Source organism: Macaca fascicularis, chromosome 17, assembly GCF_037993035.2.
Source record: "Macaca fascicularis isolate 582-1 chromosome 17, T2T-MFA8v1.1".
NCBI lineage: Eukaryota > Metazoa > Chordata > Mammalia > Primates > Cercopithecidae > Macaca > Macaca fascicularis.
The window spans coordinates 23,477,787-23,500,618 of record NC_088391.1 but is presented as its reverse complement, the minus strand read 5'-3'; the positions used below and the strand labels follow the sequence as shown (position 1 = coordinate 23,500,618).

Genomic DNA, 22,832 nt, shown 5'->3' with positions numbered 1-22,832 from the left:
ACATCATACACCTTTCATGCAAGTGTTCAACATGCTAGTGTTTACTCCCACTGCTGGGCATGCAAAACAACCACGGATCCCTCATGTTCTCCTTACCTTTGTTCCCCTCCCTGCGAGCTGGGTGCAGGCCCCAGTCAGCCTCTGCAGGCCTCTCTGAACCTCAAGGTCTGAGTTTGAGGGGACCCAAGAGCTTGCCTTCTTATTTCACAGACGGGGATACAGAGGCCCAGAGACCCTGTGTACCTTGTCAAGGTCCTGGCGCTAAGTCTAGAAACTAGCTGTCATGTCATATCCCTTGGTCTTGGGATATTTTCACTTATCCATTCAACATGTGACAAGCATTTCAATAAGCCAGCTCTTTGAGGAGCTGGGAACAGGGAGATGAAAGGAGCTTCTGCCCCGAGGAGCCCCTGGTCTTTGTTGTTATGATGGTGAGAAGCACTGGGAGCTAACATCAAAGGGAGAGAGGCCTTTGGATGCTTAGAAAGAGTCTCCCCACAGTTCCTGTCCTCCTCTGGATGCAGCTCAAACCAAATCAGCACAAACCACTAAATAAAACTACTGGAAAACAAGGTCAAAGTGACAGAGGTCAAGAGCACCAACAAAAGTGCCTTCTTAGCCATCCTGGAGCCAAGCTGAAGAGCGGCCCCAAGTGACCAAGGGTGGGACTCACGGTTGGGCCGTGCCCCCACCCCAGCACAGCCTCGGATGAATCACACACCAGAGAACAACGGGGCTATTTCTCGCAAGTCATTTGTCAAGCTGACATCCCTGCCTAGAGTTATTTAGGGCTTTCTACAGACACTTCTTTCCCTCCCTGTCGCAGGAAGCACCTGCACGGCTGTTGAGTTGTGGTTTTGCTCAATAGCACTTTGATATCCCTTAAGGCCTTCTTCAATTACTCTTCTGTCCCTGCCCAATTGGACTTTGGCTGAGGCAGAGATGGGGAAGCTTCGAGAGGATGATGGAGAGGAAAAGGATGGTGAGTTCCTCTGGGATCGGAGGCCAGCCACTGTCTGGAGGTGGGCTCTCATTGATTTCTGTGGGGGAACTTTCAAGGGAGGACAGTCTGAGTTCTTGGCCAGCTGGACTTGGAGCATAACTGCCATGTTCCCGTGAGGACAGGTCCCCCTCCCGGAGCAGAGCTATGCTCCTGCCAGCTACTTAGAGGAAAAGCAGGCCTGTCAGATGAGTGTGACTGGAGCAAACCTGGTCTGATCCAGCTAAATGACTTAAGGCAGAGAGGACCCGGAGTGGGATAAGGGAAGAAAAATGGAAATAATGAGAAGACTCAGTGAATGGATCTCTGAAAGCAGTTAGGAGAATTCGAGTTGTTGAGTCTAGGGGTAGCAAGGGTGAACTAAGAATTAGCTTTGATTATAAGCAGAATACCTGTGTAGAAATTAGTGGTCATTTCTACTGAAAATATGGTGTTGGTTGAATGCTTGCTTCCATGGCTGCCCGAGGATTTTGCTCCGGTGTGCCGGCCTGTCTGGGTTATTGCATTCTTATTCATGAGGTGGTGGGTCTCCTTCCTTGGAGATTTGCATGAATGGAAATGACATCCTCCCAGTTGGAATGGTTTAGTCTTCATGACACCTGCGTTTCTTCCTTTCAGTTTGCACTGCCCAACATCCGAGCTTGACCCTTATGTCTGAATCAGTTTGGCAGCCTCTTGACTAGCATACAGATGTTCCATCTCTGCCTCCTTCAGTCCACTCTGTCTATGGAGGTCCCACTTATCTTCCTTAAATTCATCTTGGATAATGGCAATGTCCTGCTAAAAATACGTTGATACCTATTTATTTATTCAGCCAAAACATACTGAGCACCTATTGTCTTGAGCACCTATTATGTGCCTGCTGCTTACTACTGGGCATACAACATGGCACAAAGTGCAGTAGGGCCTCATCAAGCCATTCCCTCAGCCTCCTGTCCTTGTCCTGGAACCTTTTAAGGCCCCACCATCTGGTTTTAACAGATCTTTCTGACCTTATGCCTATCACAAAACCTTTTCTTCCAGCCTAGCCCATTCACCATGATAACCCACCTGGTGTCTTTCTTGTCACCCCAACTTCTGGATACAGTGTCCTTATTCAGAGCCCATCTCTCCTGTGAAGCTAACACGTTTCCTTGCCTTTAGGAGGATTTCCATGGCCACTTGGGTTTTAGAATTCTCTAGCACCTCTGTCCCCACAGTGCTTCTTCCTTGGCATCGGGTATGTTCTTCCTGAGTGGAGAGAACTGGAAGCTGCTGTGCCCGCCCTGACCTCCTATGGCCTCACTCGTGGTGGACAAGTCCTGAAAGAGCTGGACCCTGTGGACATTCTTTCCCTGTCCATACTCTGCAGTGGACGGTGACAGGGGCAGCTCAGGTATTTGCTGGGGCTTCCAGAGCATTTGACACCATTAAGAAGAGGGAGAGGATACTGAATGTCTAAACTTAAAGGGGGAGAGTCTTGGGGATCATTTAATAAAATGACCTTGTTTTGTGGATATGGAAACTGAGAACCAGAGAAACTGATTCACCCAAAACCACAAGGTGACGTAGTAGCAGAGTCAAATCTTGTCCACTGTTAAGTTTAGCCTAAAGCTCCCTCCTTATATATTTTCAGTTCATCCTAAAGGTTTCTTCATACATAGTGAGCTGTAACCTAATGGATGTGTGAGCAGACTGTAACTTGCCCTTGTGCCAATCATCAAGTTTTGGCCAATCAAGGCCAGCCAACTGTTTAAATGGTGTTCAAATAAGGTAAACACTGAGCTGTAATCAATCTGGCTGTTTCTGTCCCTCAATTCTGTTTTCCGTTCATCACTTTCCTTTTTCTGTCCACAAATCTTCTTTGACACCGTGGCAACAACAGAGTCTCTCTGAACCTATTCTGGTTCTGGGGCTACCAAGTCATGAATTATTCTTTGCTCAAGTAAACTCTGTTAAATTTAATTTGTCTAAGATTTTTCTTTTGACTAAACTCTGCTGTCTCCATATAGTTCAGCAATCGGAATCCTAAAGAACCTAACCTTTCAGGACACACTTAAAACAAGTAGAAAGTGTATTAATTTCCTATTGTGCTTGTAACAGATAACCACAGATTTGGTGGCTTACACAACACACATTTATTATCTTGCAGTCAGTAGGTCAGAAGTCTAACACGGGTCTCACCAGGCTGAATTCAAAGTGTTGGCAGGGCTGTGTTCCTTTCTGGGGGCCCCAGGGAAGAATCTGTGTTTCTACCTTTTCTACTTTCTACAGGCTGCTGGTACCCCTTGTGGCCCCTTCTTCCATCTCCCAGGCCAGCAATGTCAGGCTGAGCTTTTCTCACATTGTATCACGGACTGACCTAATCTTCTGCCTCCTCCTTCTACTTTTAAAGACACTTGTGATTACATTGGGCCCATCTGGATAATCCAGGATAATCTCCCATTTTAAGTCATTTTAATAGCAATCTCAATTCTCCTCTGGCCATACAACATTACATATTCATGGATTCCAGAGATTAGGATGTGAACATCTCTGGGCAGCCATTATTCTACCTACTACAGGAAAGAGGAAAATGAGGACAAAAACTCCACACACTCCCTCTTGCTTTCTCAATTTGTCTAATTCTGTATGAGGAGAAAAAGTTAATTTGAAGATGTTCTAGACCTTTGTATTCAACCTCAGGATTTTGTTCTGAGTCATGATCTGGTGAATTTGGTCAAGACACAAAGGAAAGGGATAAAGATGCCAAAACATACAGAAAAGAGGCTCACAAATGTTGGCTAAGAGGGTTTAAGAGCTAAGAGGAGACCCTCTAGTTTTTGTTTGTTTGTTTTTTTGTTTTTTGAAACTGAGTCTCACTCTGTTGCCCAGGCCGGAGTGCATTGGTGCTATCTCGGCTCACTGCAACCTCCACCTCCCAGGTTCAAGCGATTCTCCTGCCTCAGCCTCCCAAGTAGCCGGGATTACAGGTGCATGCCATCAGCCCTGGCTAATTTTTCTATTTTTAGTAGAGACGGGGGTTCACCATGTTGGTCAGGTTGGACTCGAACTCCTGACGTCAAGTGATCTACCCACCTTGGCCTCCCAAAGTGCTGGGATTACAGGCATGAGCCACCATGCCTGGCTGACTCTCTAGTTTCTAATGGCTTCAGAATTCCCCTGTTTCAGGGTATGGGCTTAATTTGCAAAAGGGGAGTTGATGTGAGACATCTAGATGGAACCACCAACTTCAAGGCCTATTGGTCAGTAAAATCAGCTAATAAGAGTGGAGGGAGTGGGGGAATGTCCTAGACAATTTAAGGAAGGAATCAACTAATTTCAAGTTGGAAGGGTTTTACAGACTCATGATCTCTCAGAGTCTAAACGACCTTCGGAGCTTCCTTGTCCAGCCTCATAACAAATACAAGATGGCCATAGACCTTTACCTTTTTTTGTCAGGCTCTGATTAGGGGTAGGAAATCATCGAGATTCCCTTAGATCTTCTCTAATTCTCTGAGTCCATTACAAATTTCATCTCTAATTAATTCTTGGTATTGATGGAAAAATCAGGCAAACGATTCTTTCTGATTTTTTCTCTGCCAGGATATTAGGATGCTGATTGTTACTATATCTTTGTGTGGAGGGTCTAAGATCTCCTACACCACATGTAGCATTTAATCCTCACTTATGAGACTGTGAGGATAGGGAGAGCGATCCGAGGGAGGAAATATCTGCTAACAGACTTGGTGGCCTTCATGGAGGTCTCCTCCTCAGATGTTGTAGTGGCTGTTGTTGAGTCTGCCTAGCACCCCTCTCCCACCTCTTCTGGTAACAGACCCAGTTCCTTTGGCTGCATAGGAGGAACATGTCATAGTGAATGGGCCAATCTGCATAATTCCTAGACGAACTTTTCAATCCTCGTGGGTTGGGGGACGCCTATCTACTCAGGTCACAAGCTGCGGGGAGGTGCACTTTGCTGATGACTACATCCCCACCTTACGGAGAGTGAGCAGGTCTGGGAAGATGGCATCAGACAGGAGCACAAAGGAGAGTGAGGGAGTCCTGAGGGTGTTTTCAGGTCCCTCAGTCCACCATCCTTCATTATGGTTCAGTTACATGAACAAATACATTTCCCTTTCAGGCTTATGCCAGTTTAAGATGTATTTCTTCTATTGGCGACCCATGAGTCCTGAGTAATTTAGAATTTTTCATTCTCAGTTTTCCTGCTTTCTAGAAACTTGGAAGAATGAACTAAAGATCAGAAACTTTTCTTCTCAGAGTCCAACCGGTCCATGATGGTTTGGGGAAGAACCCGCGGAAAGAGAGGGCAGGAAATTACCAAGGTGAGAAATCACAAAGGTTCTTACATACAGGATCCAGTGGGTGAATTGCAGGGTCCTGTTATCTTTGCTCCTTTTTAGATCTCCACTTGACTAAAATAAATCACGACCCCACATTTTCAAAGATTCAGGCCAACCTTGGGAACCCAAGGTGAGTTTTTTTCTGTCTTGTGGACCTGGTGCTACTCGTGTGGTGTAAATCAGAGGGTTAGCAAGTACTCAGTGGATTTTCTGGTAAGCCCAACCTTTTGACAAAAGAGGGGGAAGAAAGAAATAAAAGTAGGAGTGGGGGAAGTAAGCTAGAAGAATAAGAAGCGAGACAGAGACATGACTCCATCAACAAAATACCAATTGAGTATCTTCTATGTGTAACACTATGCTAGTTGCAACTTGTCATTCTAAAACAACAAGTAGAACCCTTATTTGTGACTACAGAGGCTGAGAGTTAGGTGTGTCTGGTGTAAGACAAATGCACACCCAGGTATGACCAGCAAGCAGCAAAGTCAATAGACAATTACTCAGGAAGGCTGTTAAGCAAGGAATGAGAATGAATGGGCCTACGTTTAACCTAGAAATTAAGTTAAAACATATGGCAAATGTTTGTTTGATATGCACTTAAAGCCTGGAACAGTCCAAGAGGCCCTGGGTCTCCCCGAGAGGAAGGCTGTTGAAAGAGTGTAGGCTGCCTGTGGCTGCTGCGCCGAGCTGGATTACAGGCCTCTGTGATGCTGCCCATCACATCTGCTTTTCAGTAAAGCCGTGGGGGAGGCAAGCTGTCCCCTTAAACCCTTAAGCATGATCTGTCTACGGGTTTCACATTTTTTCCTGGCAGAGTTAGTTTTTTGTGTTTGTTTTCTGAAGAAAAAAACTTCATGTGCTTCTTCCCTTTTTTTTTCTTTGCAATAAACTGTTGAACAAAATGTATACTATTTTGTCCAAACTTTTTAAATGCTCCCACATTTGGATATAGTGTTTATGTCTGTGGCTTTTAGAAAGTCTGAATGGATCTGAAAGGTCAGAAAATACCTAAACTTTTGACTCTACCCTTCAGCTCACGCACTGTTGAGTATGCATTGTTTTATTTTTAAAAATGGAAAATGAGAAACTATTCTTTAGTCATATCTTGTTCACAGAGCCTTTCCCCGTCTTGCAGACTGTGCCACCACCCGAAAGCTTGAAAACACCCCAGGAAGCCATCCCCTCATTGTGAAAGAACTAATCGCTACACACCACTTGGTTTTCCTTCCTGGACGTCATAGGCCATAGCCCTGTAGTTCCCACATTGTCTCTGTCATCATCCCAAGGAGTGTGACTCTTGATTCTGAGCCTGGGCAGGACAGCCTGTCTCAGCACAGGCTGTTATGTAAGCGGCTGTGGGGAGAGCTGGCAATAAACAAACATTTTTCCAGCCCTTGTTTTCTCTGCAGCCTTGAAAAATATTTCTCTGGGACTGCTGCTGTGCTCCTGCAACAGGATGGCAAATTCCCAGCTTAGAAATGTCTTGCTCTGCATTTCCAGATTCTAAAATCAGAACAAAGTGAACCAGCATGTTCAAAGGAACTGAATTATTGAGAGCCAGGACACATAGATGGGTTTCTCAACAAGCGGCTTTGCAGCAGTGTTTCCAAAGGCTCATCCACACATCCTAGCGGCGAGTAACCATTGGGAAATTACATGGTGATATCAGGGCCACAGAGAGGAGAATCAGAAGATGACAGGAACTCACTTGGGAATGGAGAGGTGATGTTATGGCTGCAGGTGTCAAAGTCAGACCCACTGTATAAACACAGACATTCAAACATATGAGAACCATGGGACCGAACATTGGTAGAGTCCGTTTCTCCCTGGACCACTCCATCTTGGAAACTCAAAGGAGGAACACTTTACAGTAGTGTTCCACACACTCTGCCTCTAATTCCCAGTACTGAATTTAGTGGAACTCCAACCACAGTTCCTTCCGCCCAAACAGGGAGTTCCTTCTGGGTGTCTCAGAGGGACACTTAGACAGGACAGCCTCCTCATTCACTGGTGAAAGATTTTCCAGAGCCAAAGCTCTTGCTTCCATGTCACCTGTAAGGGTTGCTGGTACCAGCTGCTTTTCTGAAGCCACTGCACCCTCCCCATTCCCCTGCAGTAGTCTCCATTGGGAGACCTCATCCAGAGTGACCTCGTGCTCTGTTTCCCTGCAATGGCTGATGTTCTGGTGTCACTCCCTGTGCTGAAAGCCAAGCTGATTTCTCCATGTCTCTGAGGAATTCAGATCATTTTACAATGAATTATCAAGTGAGTTTGTTATTGCAGTGCGGAGGAGGAGGGATGGGAAGCACTTTCAGAGTTTCTTTTAGTTTTCCTTGAGTCTACTGAGACCCTTGAAAGAGAACTTACTGCCTGTAGCTTGGAAATGTTGCTGCATATCCAAGAAGCTGCCACTCTGCTCATTGGCAAGGCTATGTCTATGGCTATATTAATCCACCTTTCTCATCATTCTCCTCATACCATGGAACTAGGACAGAGTCACCCAGAAGGAAGTATGGGTACTGTAGTTTATCTGAGATCACTAGGCTAGTTTTTTGGTCCTGTGTGGCTAGGATTGGCTGCATAACATGTAGGGTGCAGTGCAAAATAAAAATGTCAGGCCTCCGTTGAAAAATTATTAATAATTTCCAAATGGCAACAGGTGAGCATCAAACCAAACTCAGGGCCTATGCAATCATACAAGTCATGTGCTTATGAAGCCAAAGCCATTCTCAGTGTAGCTTTTATTTGAAGCCTCTGGTTTTCACAGTGGAGTGGCTAAATGAGGTAAGTTCTTAGAGGGTTGTGCAAGAAAGTTTAGGAAGGAGAGATGACAGCTGGCTGCTTTTAGCAGGACATTCTTTGTAAGTGGGTAGCACCTGTGGGTCATTATGAAAAACAAGCACCATCCTAAGTACTTTCCATATGTTAAATCATTTCATATACATACATATACACGAATAATGTGTATCTATTAAATCGTGAATCCTCACAACAACCATTTAAAGTAGGTGCTGTTATTTCTCTATGCTTTTATAGGTAAGGAAACCGAGGTACAGTAGAGTTAAATGAAATGCTGATTTAAAGTTTGGTTCTCAACTTTCTAATAGAAACCTTCTAGTTTTGAAGTGAACTTGGAGCTTACTAGACTGAATCATGCTAAACTCCCAGAAAATTGATGTATATGCAACAAAACAAATTTATTCCTATAAAATGAGAGGCACTACCATCCCAGTAACTGAGATATTTATTTCTATGACCCAAGATACCCCTTTTGAGTATTAAGGTGACTGGGGTGACTGAAATAAGAGTCAGAAGCTTGCTCAGTGATCACAGAATTTAAAAAAAAAAAAAAAAAGCAAATTGCAAAATCTCAGAGGAGATGCTGACCATACTGAGATAGAATCTGGGAAATCATCCCTGTGCTTAATACTTTTCTTCCTGGTGGATGAAGTACTCCTGTCTGCTAAATACAGTCTTAATCCATGCATGGTGTTCAGTTCTCCTTTGAAGGAGTCACCCCCACCACCTCATGCCAAGTCAGTTACAGCACAACTGAATAGGTTGCCCCCTTCTTCATGTTGCTGTGCTCTGGTCTGGGGTGTGATCCCAAACATCATGATCCCAGCAGTAGCTGGTTTGCAAACCAACTCTGAGGGTGCCACATCCATAGAAAACCTGTCGCTTTCTTCTGGTTTCTACTTCACAGTGTGAACTGAATCTGGGCCACCATGTGCTGCCTAAACTTAGCATTTAAGTAAGCTTGGATGAGGAGTAGAATGGTAATGTGTTAAAATGAGATTCTGTTGGTTCCTTTACACATTTAGGATAAAGATGCTAGGCTGGCCCTTTGAAGGTAAATTAACTCCCCAGAAGCACCTACCTGTGTGGCATTAAGTAATCAAACAACAAAACTACACTTGGATGGGTTTAAAGTGGAACTGAAAAAGTAGGCAAAAAGTAGATTACTTTTGCATCATCAGGGAATTAGTTTTTTGCTTTGTTTGTAACTCTCCACTTGAAAGTTGTCTTTTTCCTGCCAAATTCAGGGTGATTCATAAAACCATCTTCTCTTAATGTGAAGGGAAATTGCTGGAGGTTGCTTTGAAGGGCATCTTTGGGAATCACCTTAACAAGTAGCTGAATAAGGAAGAGCAGGATGATGATCGCTGACATAAAAATGCCTACTATATAAGTGGCTGGCATTGTGCTAACTGGATTAAATATTATTTTTGAACAACCCTGTAAGACTATTCTCGTTTTACTGAGAGAAAATGGATTTGGGACCAACAATGGTCAGAGTTAATGGTGATGATTCTTAAACTCTGAACTTCAAGCATTAAGAATTGGCTGCAATAGAAAATTGGTCCCAGATGGTCCCAAGTGGCCCATCATGGGCCAGATACTAGTGGGGGATATAGGGGGGACCAGAGGCCACAAAGAACCATGTGATGAATGTAGAAGAAAGAAGGTTTTAAAAGGGCCAGGGCAGAGGTGTTCCTGTCGGATTAGGCACATATAGACAAAGCTCTCCTGAGATCCCTCACTGAGAAGGAATTGGAAAGAACACTAGAATCATGTACTCCCTAGTTCGATGTGGATATTAATTATAACTGATTATGTGTATACATTTATGCTTAAGTTAACTGTGAGTAAATTGGTTGTATGTCATTCCTTGGTGTGGATTTTGCCTTCCCTATTCTTTTTTGTTTCATTATAAACTCGAGTTGTTAGAACCCCGTTCGATCCTGTGAGAGGTGGGAGTCAGCTGATCCTTACATGGCCACTCAGTCTTTTCCTCTTTCCTGGGAGGTGGTGGTTTAATCATATCCATTTGTAAAAGGGGAAATGGTGGCTCAGCGGTACTCAGTAATTTCTACAGCTAGATAATTCATGGGTGCAGAGTTCAGATCTGGGGCTCAGATCTCTCTGGCTCTTACCCCTAGAGTGTCTGGGGCAGGGAGTCTAGGCAAACAGCAACTCCCACCCACAAGCACCCAACAAGGTTTGCCCCTGTTTTCAGTGGGCCTCCTACTTCCCTGAAAGGTCTAATCTCAGCAACACAGTCTCATTTAGCTTATTGTTTTGGCTACTTACGTGCAATAACTGCGAAAAGCAAGAGGATGGGTTGCAGTTTCCTTACCTACTTGTTGTGTTCAAATCAGCTCTTTGAAAGCAGAGTCAAGATACTAATAGTAATAATAACAATAATCATTTATAGTTAAAGCATGGAATTCAATGGTGCTTCCATGGCATCCATGTGTGTCAGGTGCTCTTCTAAGAAAGTTACATTAATTCAGTTTGTCTGATATCTTCATAAAACAAAGGGTGAAGTGTATGAGGAAAAGGATGCTAGAATTTCAGTTTTGTCTTGCTCCATTCAATCTTTGAACTTCTCAAAATGGATTTTAGCAAGGCCTGACCTAAACAGAAATCTGTTTCTTACCCGTGGCTCCAAAAATGGCCTTACTCTGAAGTCTGCATTTTTGGCAATGGCAGGTGCCAGACAAGAAGTGAGGGTCTGAGGCCCACCCTGGACTCCTCCAGGCCTAGTCATCCTGGTGTGTTTTTCAGAATCTATGGTTCCTGCTCTCCTCCCTCCTCTTTTTCTTTCTTCCTGCCACAAAATCTCTTTTTTTTCATTGTGAAGAGCCACATGCCAATTACTTTATACAGCAACACCCCCATCCTCCTCTAGCTCTCCAGGGTCTAGGCTCTTGGGGCCCTCATACATGTTCTCACACCCTGGAAGGGCAGAGACGCCTCCACCTCCTGGCGCCAGCAGAAGGGTGGGAGACATACGTGCAGTCAAGTGGAGAATGTGGCTCCCAGGGCCCAAAGAGACATTCAAAACCAAGCTCTGTGCGGCAATTCCCCTCATAAATCTCAGCTCTAACTAGAAATTATTTACACTATCCAGTTTCACTTCCTTCTTCTCTCCCATCGAATTCAAAGGATTTTAGACTTCAGAGAAACATTGAGTCTGAATTAAACATCAGCATGAACTTGATAATCTGTAAGTCTCTCATTTCACATCAGAAACCAGGAGTGGGGAGTGGTGGCAGCAGGGATCAGAAGATATCTTCAGACAAAAAGACATTTATAAAGCAATATGGAATTAAAAATGGAAAAGCCTACATGAAAAATACAGAGGCCAGCCCACCTCCCTGTGACACTATTGCCCTTAATCATGGTACTGGGATGGTATATCTCCAGAAGTTTGAAACAGGAAACAAATAATATTTCAAAGTTTCCAGCAAGCAAGTAAGGACAGCTTTGGAGAGCAGCTGAAGCCACTTTCTGCAATTAGGCCTTTGTCCCTCCCCTTGGCCTTGGCAGTGGGTCTAGGGTGCCATGCGATCCCTACAGCTTTCATTCCATCCAGTTCAAGAACCTGCTTGCAAGCGTCTTCTTGCCCAGCACACAAACAAACTTTAAATGATAAAGGAAAACACTGGCAGCATGTTCTGTGTTCTGAGGCAGGCCTGGGGCGGGGATTTCCCAGAATTTGTTATGAGAAGCAACCTGCTCTCCCACCAGGTAAAGAGGAGCCTGGACCAAGGTTGAAAAGCCATGAGTCAGGCCTAGAGAATTTCAGTTGCAACACCCTCTTTGTAAGAGGCTATTTAGTCATAGCTGTTGCCTTCAATGAAAAGGTCACCGACTCTATGGTGAATGGTTATTTGCTGGCTGCTTCTCATACTGTTCTGATTGTGATCCTTTCACATCTTTGATTACCTTTTGTCAGAAAACTATGACGTGCTTCATTTTGTTTCCCGGGGTGGTAGCCACAGTCGGTGGTCTGTTGGTGAGCTGGCTCCATTCGACGGTATGCAAACAACTCGGTGGAAGCTTAAAGGGCAGGGTAGGCAGCATGGCCCTCAATGTGCAGTTTCCCAAGTTGAAGCCTCACTGAGTGATTGGAAACCAGGAGAAAAATTACTGTGGTCTGAGCAGGGAAGGAAGAAAGGTCCTGGACACTTGGCTTCTAGAGAGATCCACGCGTGGCATGCCGCAACTGCACTCAGCGTCTTCCAGCTTCCAACTTGTTGTCAGCTTTCAGAGTGACTGACCCAGGGAGATCAGCTGGGAGCCCCCTTACGACCTGTCAGCATGCGTCCCGAGAAGATACCTTGGTCAAGAGTCATTCAGCCTGGTCACACTTGCTGGCTTTTTTCATTATCATCATGGCTAAGCGGGAAGAGGAGAGTTGCCACATTTGACCTATACTTCAGCATTATAATTTAGCCCCTTCATTTTCATCTTGAGGCTAAATGTTAAAAGCCCAATTTGTGGGAGGTCAAGGTGGGTGGATCATGAGGTCAGGAGATCAAGACCATCCTGGCTAACAAGGTGAAACCCCGTTTCTACTAAAAATACAAAATATTAGTGGAATGTGGTGGTGGGCACCTGTAGTCCCAGCTACTCGGGAGGCTGAGGCAGGAGAATGGCATGAACCCGGGAGGCGGACCTTGCAGTGAGCTGAGATCAGCCACTACACTCAAGCCGGGGTGACAGAACGAGACTCTGTCTCAAACAAATGAACAAACAAACAGTCCAATTTTTTAGAGAATTTTTTAGGAGGGATGAGGGGAATGGGGGATTGGAAGATAGGAAAGTCAAATGTGCTCTGATCATTTCTTACTTAGTTTCTATGCCTTTTCTATGTGGGACTTGTTGAATGTTTATTGCAAGCTCTTTAATGACCAGAAGCACATCATTTGTATCTATATTCAGGAGCCAGCCTGGTCTCCCGGGGCATGAGGCTGACCAACTGTGGGGACCTCGCTTAAGAAAAGTAAATATTTATTCAGAATAAGGAAAAAAATTCAAAATAAAGTACAAATTTTAAAATGCTGACAAATACCACAAACATCACAAAAATCCAGAAGCATAGCATACTGTTTTTATTAACTTCCTGACATACCTCTGTATGACATACTTCTATTGTTCTCTTCACACCGTTTTGGCTACACACTCTTTGATGGCCTCTTCATAGGACAATAATTTTAAAGAAGAAACGATAGAAAGATAATGCAGTCTTCTCTAATCAACCCATCTAACATGGCTGATCCAAAAAAATTCTTTTACATTTTAAATTAAATAGTTGAATACATAAACATGTGACTGACATAAGGCCAATCTGCTATTGCTAGTGCTACTATATTTTTGTGCCATAGAGACAGAGAGAATTTTCCTTTTGAATACATGTTCCTGAACATTCAAATCTCTGCTTGTAATTTTGATGATGGAGAAATTCCCACAGACCAGTATCTGCCTCCACAATCTTGAACCTTGATCCTCCATTTCCCACATATTTTCAGGGCCAGATTCTGCACAGCAACCCATTTATATCATGATACGACTTCTGTCCATGTGCCTCCAAATCATGATGCTGGTTAAGTTGACACGAGTTATAGGAGTATTTTTAGAAGCAATTCCTATATCACCATGCCAGCAGTGACTTAACTATATACAGAGGTGACTGTGAACCATGTAAACACTGTTTATCCTTTAAGCCCAAACTAAACATATCTCCAACTCAACTTGGCCTCAGCAGAATTCCAAAAATGCTGTAGTGGAGACTCCAAAGCAACCCTACACAAGGGACTTGCCAGTGTGGTGGAGAGGACGTCACAGTGGAAGAGATAACCTTAGCTGATTACGGTTAAAATATTTCACTTTTGCAAAGTTGGTAAAACTCAGGTGACCATAGGCTCTGGAGTTTTGACTTCATTAACTTCAAGGTGAATTTTCCTCTGCTTGTATCCATTTGCAAGCCTAATTTGGCTCTCAATCAGTAATTGTTAATTGAAGGAATGGAGAAATTAATCTGTAAAAGACAATGCAGATGGATGGATGGACACATCAAAGGCAAGGCTGCTGCCAGCCATGCATGTGTGCCGACGGCATCTCCATCCCAGGGATGCAACTGGTTGGCCAGCCACAGAGCCCTCCAGGGAGACCTGTTTTTCAGATCATGACAGTTTTCAAAAGTACAGATTATCTTGGCTGATAGTGAAGATGAGAGGGCAGCCTGAATATGATAGAGAAGAAGAGAATGAGAGGTCAGGTAGGGAGTGGGGCAGGAAGGATCAAAACAACTTTTCTTCCAAATGGGGCCATCAGTTCTCTCCCAAGCAATGGCAATTGCATGCACAGGTCCTAGGAGAGCATGTCACAGGTCACTTGTGTGCACATAAAACACAAAGGTTTCTGAAGTGACCCACCAGTGACAGCCATCTGCTGGCTCTAGGGAGAATTCTTTGCAGAATCTGAGGGTTTATCTATGTATTCCTAGGAAGTTTCTGTGGTTAGCTTTTTCTGAATGACCAAACAGGTTGGTGGGGGGCAAGAATGGAGTGTGTTCTATGTGACTGATTTGTGAACTTCAGGAGATCTGTTGTGGAGCTAGGGCAAAATCTCATGTTCTCCATATCCTTGTCCCCTAGGGCACTGATATTCTCTTATTCGTTCATTGATTCAAGAACTATGTATTGACTGTGTATTGTTAGCGACTACATGCCAGGCACTCCTTTAGAGCCAGAGATACAGCCGGGGACAGGACGAGCAAAGCCCTGCCCTCGTAGAGCTTCCATTAGTCGGGGAAGAAATAGTGCATTAACAAACAAATAACACACTCCAGTTCCAGAGGGTGGTAAATGCCATGGAGACAATGAAATGAGGCTGGGATGGGGGTTTGTGGAGGCAGCATCTTCAGGAGTGTCCTCCCTTTCACTCCGCCTGGGGCTGGAGTGGTGAGAAGGAGGTACTGTGTGGGCATCTGGGCAGAGTGTCCCTTTCCAAAGGGAAAAGCAACACCAAACACGGAGGCTGGAGACCCGGAGGAGCTGGCACGGCAGAGGGACAGAGAGCATGTCAGTGTGTCTGCCGTGAAGTAAAAGAGGCTGGAAGGAGATGGGCTTCATAGATTATAGTGGGGATGATATATTTGTACAAATTAGCCTATCTGTTTAGCCAAATTAACTCTCTGCATTCACAGTGCATTCCACATACCCAGAAAGGTATGCAGAAAGTGACCATGGTGAATGTAAAGACCGCCAAAACGGTGCCAGAAGCAGGTCTAGGGGCCTATGAGCATGATGGAGGGAGTCTGCCATCCCTAGAGGAAAAATGGGTGAAGTGAACGGGTTCATGTAATCTTACTCAGGCATGTGCCAAGCCACCCAAGAGAGTGAGCTGGCACCAACTATGAAGAAATGATCTTCTTTACAGTTATAAAGACCTCCCTGGCTCCTATGGATGAATAGATGAATAGGATAAGAGAAGTAGCAGTGAGGCCAATTAGAAGGTCATGGCAATAGTTCAGGCCAGAGATGGTGGTCTATGGTCATACTTGTAGGGACAGATGTTGCAGGTAGAGCTAGGAAGTCTTGCTAAATATTTGAATGGGGGTGTAGGAAAGTAGGGAAGAGACTAGACTAATGTCATTTGCTGAGAGAGGAAAGATGAGAGGGATAGAATTTTGATGGGAAGATAAAAAGTTCTATTTGGCTGTGTTGTTTTTGACACTTAACAGTGTGTTTAGTAGGACACTGGACAGAAGAATCTGGAACCTAAGGAGGAGGTTAGGGCTGTTTATTTCTTATCAGTTTTATTAGCCCCACTTCAGCAATGTGGTGAGCAAGCAGGCAAATACGTGGTTCAAATTTTACCAGTGCAACCATGACAGGATGACTGACTAGCTGTTCACCAAAAGTTCTTGCTCCCCTAAAGAAGAGTTGTTGCTGGAAACAGCTGCCCCCTCAGACTAATTTCTCAACCCCTCTTGCATTTGGGTGGGAGTTTCATGACGAGTATTGATCCAGGCCAAGACATTTACAAAGTGGCTCAGTCTAATCAGTTCCCTCTCTTACAGTTTAGCTGGCTACATACAGAAGATAACACGTCCCTTGGGCAGCGTTTCTCAACCTTAGCACCAATAACATTTTGGGCCAAAAAAATACTTTGTCGTAGGGACCATCCTGTGTGCTATACGATGTTTAGCAGCATCCCTGCTCCCTTCCCACTAGATGCCAAGAGAATCTCCCTAAGTAGCGACAATCAAAATATCTCCAGGCATTGCCAAATATGCCCCAGGGGGCAAAGTCACCCCTTGCTGGGAACCACTACCCTCAGGTGGTGATGCCGCCAACTGGAAGGACTTGGGTCCCTGAGACACTGTATGGAGGAGAGCCATCGCCTGCTGAAAACCCACATCGTATTGTCACATGAGTGATAAATAAATATTTATTGTGTTAAACCATTGGGCATCAAGGGACTCATTTGTTACAGCAGCTATTTTACTCTGAGAAGTCCAGCACTGTAATAATGCCATAAACAAAGACAAAAAAACAACAAAACCTAGAAACTACAACCTTCTTGTCACTTTAATGCCACTAATTACCTGTGTAACTCTATATAAATCATGGACTTCATTAGATTCTCTGAGCCTTGGCTTATTTCTCATCTGAAGATAAGATAATGTTGGCCTCAATATGTGGCTTCCATGCATTAAAGACTGCAACACACAAGAAGAAATGGATTGTGACTGAAGATACACATGAGTTTCACAGAGCAATGCTTACTGTGAGCACACAAGTTTGATATGGACAGAATACTAAACCACCATTACAGGTATGGGTGTAAAGAGTGCTTAAGAAAATGGAAAAATGTTGATTTTACAGTGCTGAAAAGCAAGATGTCTTAACTGAGTTCCTTCTCATGGCAATTACCTTGAACACCATGCATAAAAGCCCATTTTTGCTTAGAAATGTTGTTTTTCTAATAGAAAGGGAACCTAACACTACATTTGGAATCCAAAGAAAACCCAGATTCTGGCTTCTACAACACTTCTGACAGACTATATAATCTATAAAAGTGGTGTGAGGAAAATATGTTGCTTCCATTAGAAATTTTGGGGGGAGAGGGAATGGCATCATTTGTAGCACTTTCTAAGGACCCATTCTATATAAATACAAGATGTTATTCTATCTGCCTTTCACAATTAAAAGGAAAAAAATAGGAGAATTTTTCTTTTAAAACATAAGACTTTGAACCCTGAGTCATTGGTATTATAGACATTGATTACAGCATGGAGGACAATCTCAAAGAGTAACCTATTTTCCTGTCCCCAACTTTTTGTCTTAATTGAAAAAATTCTACATCCTAAATCTACAGGCTACAGGATTCCTGACAGCTGCAGTGGAAGTGAAGGAATCAGTCTTTGTTGAGAAGTCCCCCTTTCTGGAGCCTTCACTTGAAAGTTTGATGAGAAGTAAGATATAATAGAGGTAATGAGGTAGAAGCATATTTTTTTGAAGACTCCAATTTTTCCTATGTGTCCTCACAGTTGCATCCTTTGCAACATAGTCTAGTGGGGTTATACATTACTTTGCCAATTGGTTCCAGAAGTTGGTCAACTGTTTTAATATCCCTCTGAGGAGTTATCCTTTGTTGCTTATAGCATAGACACCTCCTAAGACTGCAATTTCCTGGACCTCAATTGCCTGTGAAATCTCTTTTGGAAAGGCTACATCAAGTATCAAGGGTACCATTATCTTCCTTTTCCTACCTAGATATATTAGTATTTCATGCCTCAGTGGATAAGAAGAGAAATTATGGAAAGTGGAAGAGGGAGGTTTGAAACATATCTAACGCAAGGGATAGGGTTGCATATCAGTGGAGACGATATATAGTGAGATGTTTCTTATTCCAGAAAGGTGGTAGAATGGAACATCATCACTATCATTCATCCCAAAACTCTCTTGTCTTGAAGTTCCTAGGCATTCTTGATGACGATAATGATGATGATGATGAAGTAAGAATACTGATACTTAAAGAGGATTAGTAACTTGCCCATATACCAAAACCAACAAGTGACACTACTAGGATATGAATTTGAGTCTGTTAGAATCCAAGTTTGTGCCCTTAGTCATTATGGTATGCTGCCTTTTTTGTTCCCCTAAGATGTCCATAGTGGAAGTAACTGTGGCATTCTAGAACAGATCTCATGGATAATTAGTGCTAGTGCACCACTGATAGTGATGGCATCCTCTTTTGTTGACACGTTGTGTTTTTCAAAGAAATAATGCTTTCTCTAAAATCCTAACATTAGCTTCAAGGCTTTGTAAGAGCATTTCTTTTTGCTTTTTTCAAGTTTCCCTAGGTGGCCATCTACAATCTTGTTTTCTTCTGGAAATATAGTCACTTTCCCTGATCACATGCTATGTGGGCATGTGACCTAGGCCCAGCCACAGTGGTTGGGCCACACTTTAGTACATGGTTCAGCTGGGCCAATCAGAGTCATTCCCGGAGGTCTTTGGCGGTGAAGAAGACTGTGTAGCTACATGAGTCAATAAATAATCTGTTTTGTTTTGTTTTGTTTATTTTGATTTGGAGTTCTGAAAGAGTCATGATAAATACAATCTTATCCTCAATTCTTTTCGGTTTTTGTCTTATTGTAGGCCCCAGCGTACTTTAGCTATAGGAGAATTTGGTTTTGTACCAATAAAGACCAAGATGTTCATTTGAGAGTAAACCAAACATGAGATAAAGATGGGAATGGTACCTACAGGGAAGCATCCTTATTGTAAGTGTTGGAGGACATAATTCCAAAGGAAGTTATAATATGTCTTCTCAAAATATTTGTTTAAATATGGTAAGAAATTTTCACAAGGAGGAGGTGCTAGAGAAGATGTTGTTCTGTCTAAATGTAGGAGAGTCCTGAGGATTTTCTGGATCTAATCTGTACTACTTTATGCCAAGTTTGAGGACTCATGATACTTTAGGCTTTATAAAATATTTCTCCTCTGGGTGCTTCTGTTTGCGTAAAATTTCTATATTGGGTATGCATGTTTTTTCTAGTGGAACCTTTCTCCATTGTGTACATCTTTTTCCCCCCTAGGGACCCACAAGGAAAAAATATATATCAGCTTGTTTTTCTAAATGGAGGTTTGTACTCAACACAAAATTCTAGCTACAAGTAAATTATGCTCTGATCTTGAGGGATAAAATAAACACAAAGCAATGCAGAACTGTGTTTTGCCAGAGCCAAATGGAACATGACGTTCAGAAGTTTCCAATTGAGTTCCAAAATTAGACTAAATCTTGGCAAAATGCATACTCATGTCCCATTAGGAATCTTATCATTTGAACTCAATTCTGAGTGTTCCACTCCTTACTCATTCCATTAGCTCCTAGGAGGCCTGAGGACCTGCCTCCATGTGTTTCAGACCTGCCCCAGGACTGCTGATTTCTTTTTTGCTATTGGCAAGACGATGTCCCAGCTGGGATGGAAATAGGGCAACAAAAACCTTTTCAGTGATCTAAGATTTGAAGGCCAACCTAGCTCCATTGCTTCTAGGAAGTCCAGTTGTTGCTGATAGGACATTGAGTAGTTATCACCACTTGGTTTTACAACTGTAGCCCTCTCAGAAGCACTTGGTGGTAGGTGCTGGATCTAAGCCTTTTGGCTGGTCCTTGAGTGCTGGCTTACTATGAAAGGCTCTCTGGATTATACAGTCTATAAAACATATTTCATTTCCAGATTAGAGGCCTTCTTGGATAGGTACTCTGGTTCAAGTGTGAGTGTAAGAGTCCTTATCAGTTCCTATCTGGAAGTTGTTAAAAGCAGCCATATGATTGCCAGTTAGTGTCAAACAAGGATACATAAATATTTGCTGAGTTACCTTTCAGGGGCCAAGATACCAAACTTCACCACCAAGGTGGACTTGAAACTCTTCCTTCTTTTGTTTATGTGCCTCTAAGCACAAGGCGTTATCTTATCTCCCCCAACTCATGAGTCAGAGTATACATTTTAGTCAACCAGTATCTTCTTAATCCCTTAACATGCTGAGTTCATTCTAATCTCAAAATTTGACTCATTTCAGTTTCCCCTCTTGGAATACTTCCCTCCATTCCACTCTCTAACTTCCGTTCCTGCCTCAAGCTCATCTCAAATCTTCAAGATCCTTTGTGAGGCATCCCTGTCAACAATTTCAGCTCACTTCAATTGCTTGCTTCTTTCTTTTCTCATTGCCTACCATCACACAATGATGGCTTCATTAATATTCAGACTTTTATTTTTCTGCAATTGAGTTCTACTATGGTACCAAAGCATTTTCAAGTCAGCACACATATTTCAAAATTTCTTTTTTATATCTCTTGCAATTTTGAAAGATAGGTACTTGGTATTTGCTCAAAGTTTCATGTACATCCACCAAAAGATATGCAAAATCTTTATACTAAAAACTAGAGAACATTACTGAGATAAATTGAAGAAGGCCTAAGTAGGTCCTAAGTATTTTCATCACACACACAAAAAAGGTAACTGTGTGAGGTGGTGGATATGTTAATTAGCTTGATTGTGGCAATTATTTTACAATGTATACATATGTCAAAACATCACATTCTACACCTTGAATATGTACAACTTTTATTTGTCAATTATACCTCCTAAAGAAAAAAAAAGGCTTAAATAAGTAAAAGTATAAATTGTGCTCTTGGTGGGGACTTAGTGTTACGATGCAGAAGAGTATCTTCACGGTAGTGGAAAAGACAAAGCTTTCATAAATAACACAAAAAATGTACTAAAAATAAAGTTGATTAGACATAAAATAAATTAGACAGCATTAAAAATAAGAATCTCTGTTTATCAGAAGACACCATTAAGAGGGTGAAAAACAAGGTCATGGATTGGGAGAAGATACTTGTGAATCATATATCTGAGAAAAAAACTTGTATCCAAATATACAAAGCTCTCCTACAAATTAATAAGAAAAAGATAGATATCCCAACAGAAAAGTGTGCAAAACACTTGTAGAGTTTACAAAAGATGAACTCTGAATGGTCAATAAATGCATAAAAAGCTGCCTCTGATTCCATTACTCTTCGGAAAAATGCCAATTAAAATCATGAACTTCAAAAACAAACCCACCAGAATGGCTAAAATGAAAAAGACATTCAATACCAAGTGTTGGCAAGGATTTGTAGTATTTGGAACTCTTACACAGTTAGTATACAGTGTTAGTATATAGTTGTTACAACCACTTTTCAAATCTATGCAGCAGGATCTCCTAAAGCTGAACATACATGTGCCACATGACCTAGCATTTTCACTCCTAGATATACATGAGTACATATGCTTATCAAAAGACACGTAGGAAGAACATTCATAGCAGCACTATGCATAATATTAAAAAAGCAGAAACAACCCAAATTTCAATGGTAGAATGGACACATAAGTGTGGTATATCCATACAATGAAATTCTTTCAGCAACAAAAATGAACAAAGTATGGCTACATATAAGCTTGATGGATCTCACAGACATTTACTGAGCAAAAGAGGTCAGAGTCAGAGTATCTAGTGTATCGTTGCATTTCTTTAAAGTTAGAAAAGAAGCACAACGAATCTATGGTAACCTGCGAGGGGAGGTAGAGATTGAAGGAATAACCAGGAGAGCTTTGTGGATGTGGTACTGTTCCATTTCTGCATCTGGGTGGTGGTTACAGGGTTTGTTCTTTTAGTGAAAATTCGTTCAATTGGTCGCTTACGATAGTGCACTTTTTCTTTATATGAAGTGTTTATGCTTAAAAGCAACAGGCTGTGTCCTGGGAGGATGAACTTCTGCTCAGCAGGGATTCTTCTCACTGCTTCGCTTCTGCTCATAAGCTCAGGAGTGGGAAATAAGGAAAGTTTGATTAAACAAACAGACTCATAAATCAGCTTTTAAACCTCATCATGACCCTGGAAAGGATAGAACACGGGTTTGAGCTACTCAACTCCTCCTGCTTCAACAAATTTACTCATAAAACCATTTTATACATGTCACTTTGCTTGGCTTTCAACAGGGAGAGTATCTTTATTAGGAACATTCCCGGTCTCATTATCTCCCAACTGTGGCTCATCTCCTGGCTTAGAATTTATGTCTCAGGACTGTGATCTTGTTGAATCCTGCATTATAATTGCTTATATTCTTTTCTTATTCTACCACCCCCACCTCCTGAGGGCAAAATGGCCCTCTGCTGCTCAGTTGTGTACATAGAAGAGGCTCAAGGCTGAATTTTTATAAAATTTAATTTAGTTGGATTAACTGCAAGGCTCAGTTACAAGTTAAGTGGGTGCTACAGCTTCACCTCATTAGGCCACCATTCCCACCAAAACTCACTGTGGTGCTGAGGCATTTTTGCTGGAGTCTATATGACTATAGGCATGATTTCCTAAGGTTCTTCTTGAATATGGAAATTGACTTAGGATATTCCAACCAGAACATTCTTGAAGGATAAGGCAAATTGGTAAATATATTCTCCTATTTTTGTGTAAATTCAATCAATTACACCAAAGTAAGGTGTGAAAGTATTGGGTTTAAAGTCTAGAAGTTCTGAATGTAAAATGTTTCTACTGCAACGCTTACTAACTCTGGGACTTTGATGGTGTTGGAGGGGGGCATTTAGCATCTGTTCTCTCATCTTTCCCAATGGGGCAGCAATGCCACCCCTCAGGAGTATTGGGAGG

The 22,832-nt window shown here is 42.6% G+C and overlaps 1 protein-coding gene across 20 annotated transcripts in view; it reads left to right on the top strand.

Moving 5' to 3' along the window:
* Positions 1-756: 756 nt before the first annotated feature.
* The window catches only part of LOC102146375 (uncharacterized), a 68,587-nt gene continuing 46,511 nt past the window's right edge, over positions 757-22,832 (top strand). For 6 of the 20 annotated variants that reach the window (XR_012426916.1, XR_012426917.1, XM_065533198.2 and 3 more), the window contains exons 1-2: positions 757-982; positions 5,240-5,304. Coding sequence is in view for 4 of the 20 variants with exons in the window: in XM_065533198.2 (XP_065389270.1) it covers positions 943-982; positions 5,240-5,304 (105 nt within the window). In the remaining 16 variants the exon portion in view is untranslated. The other 14 variants (XR_012426907.1, XR_010582577.2, XR_012426906.1 and 11 more) reach the window with 8 other exon arrangements.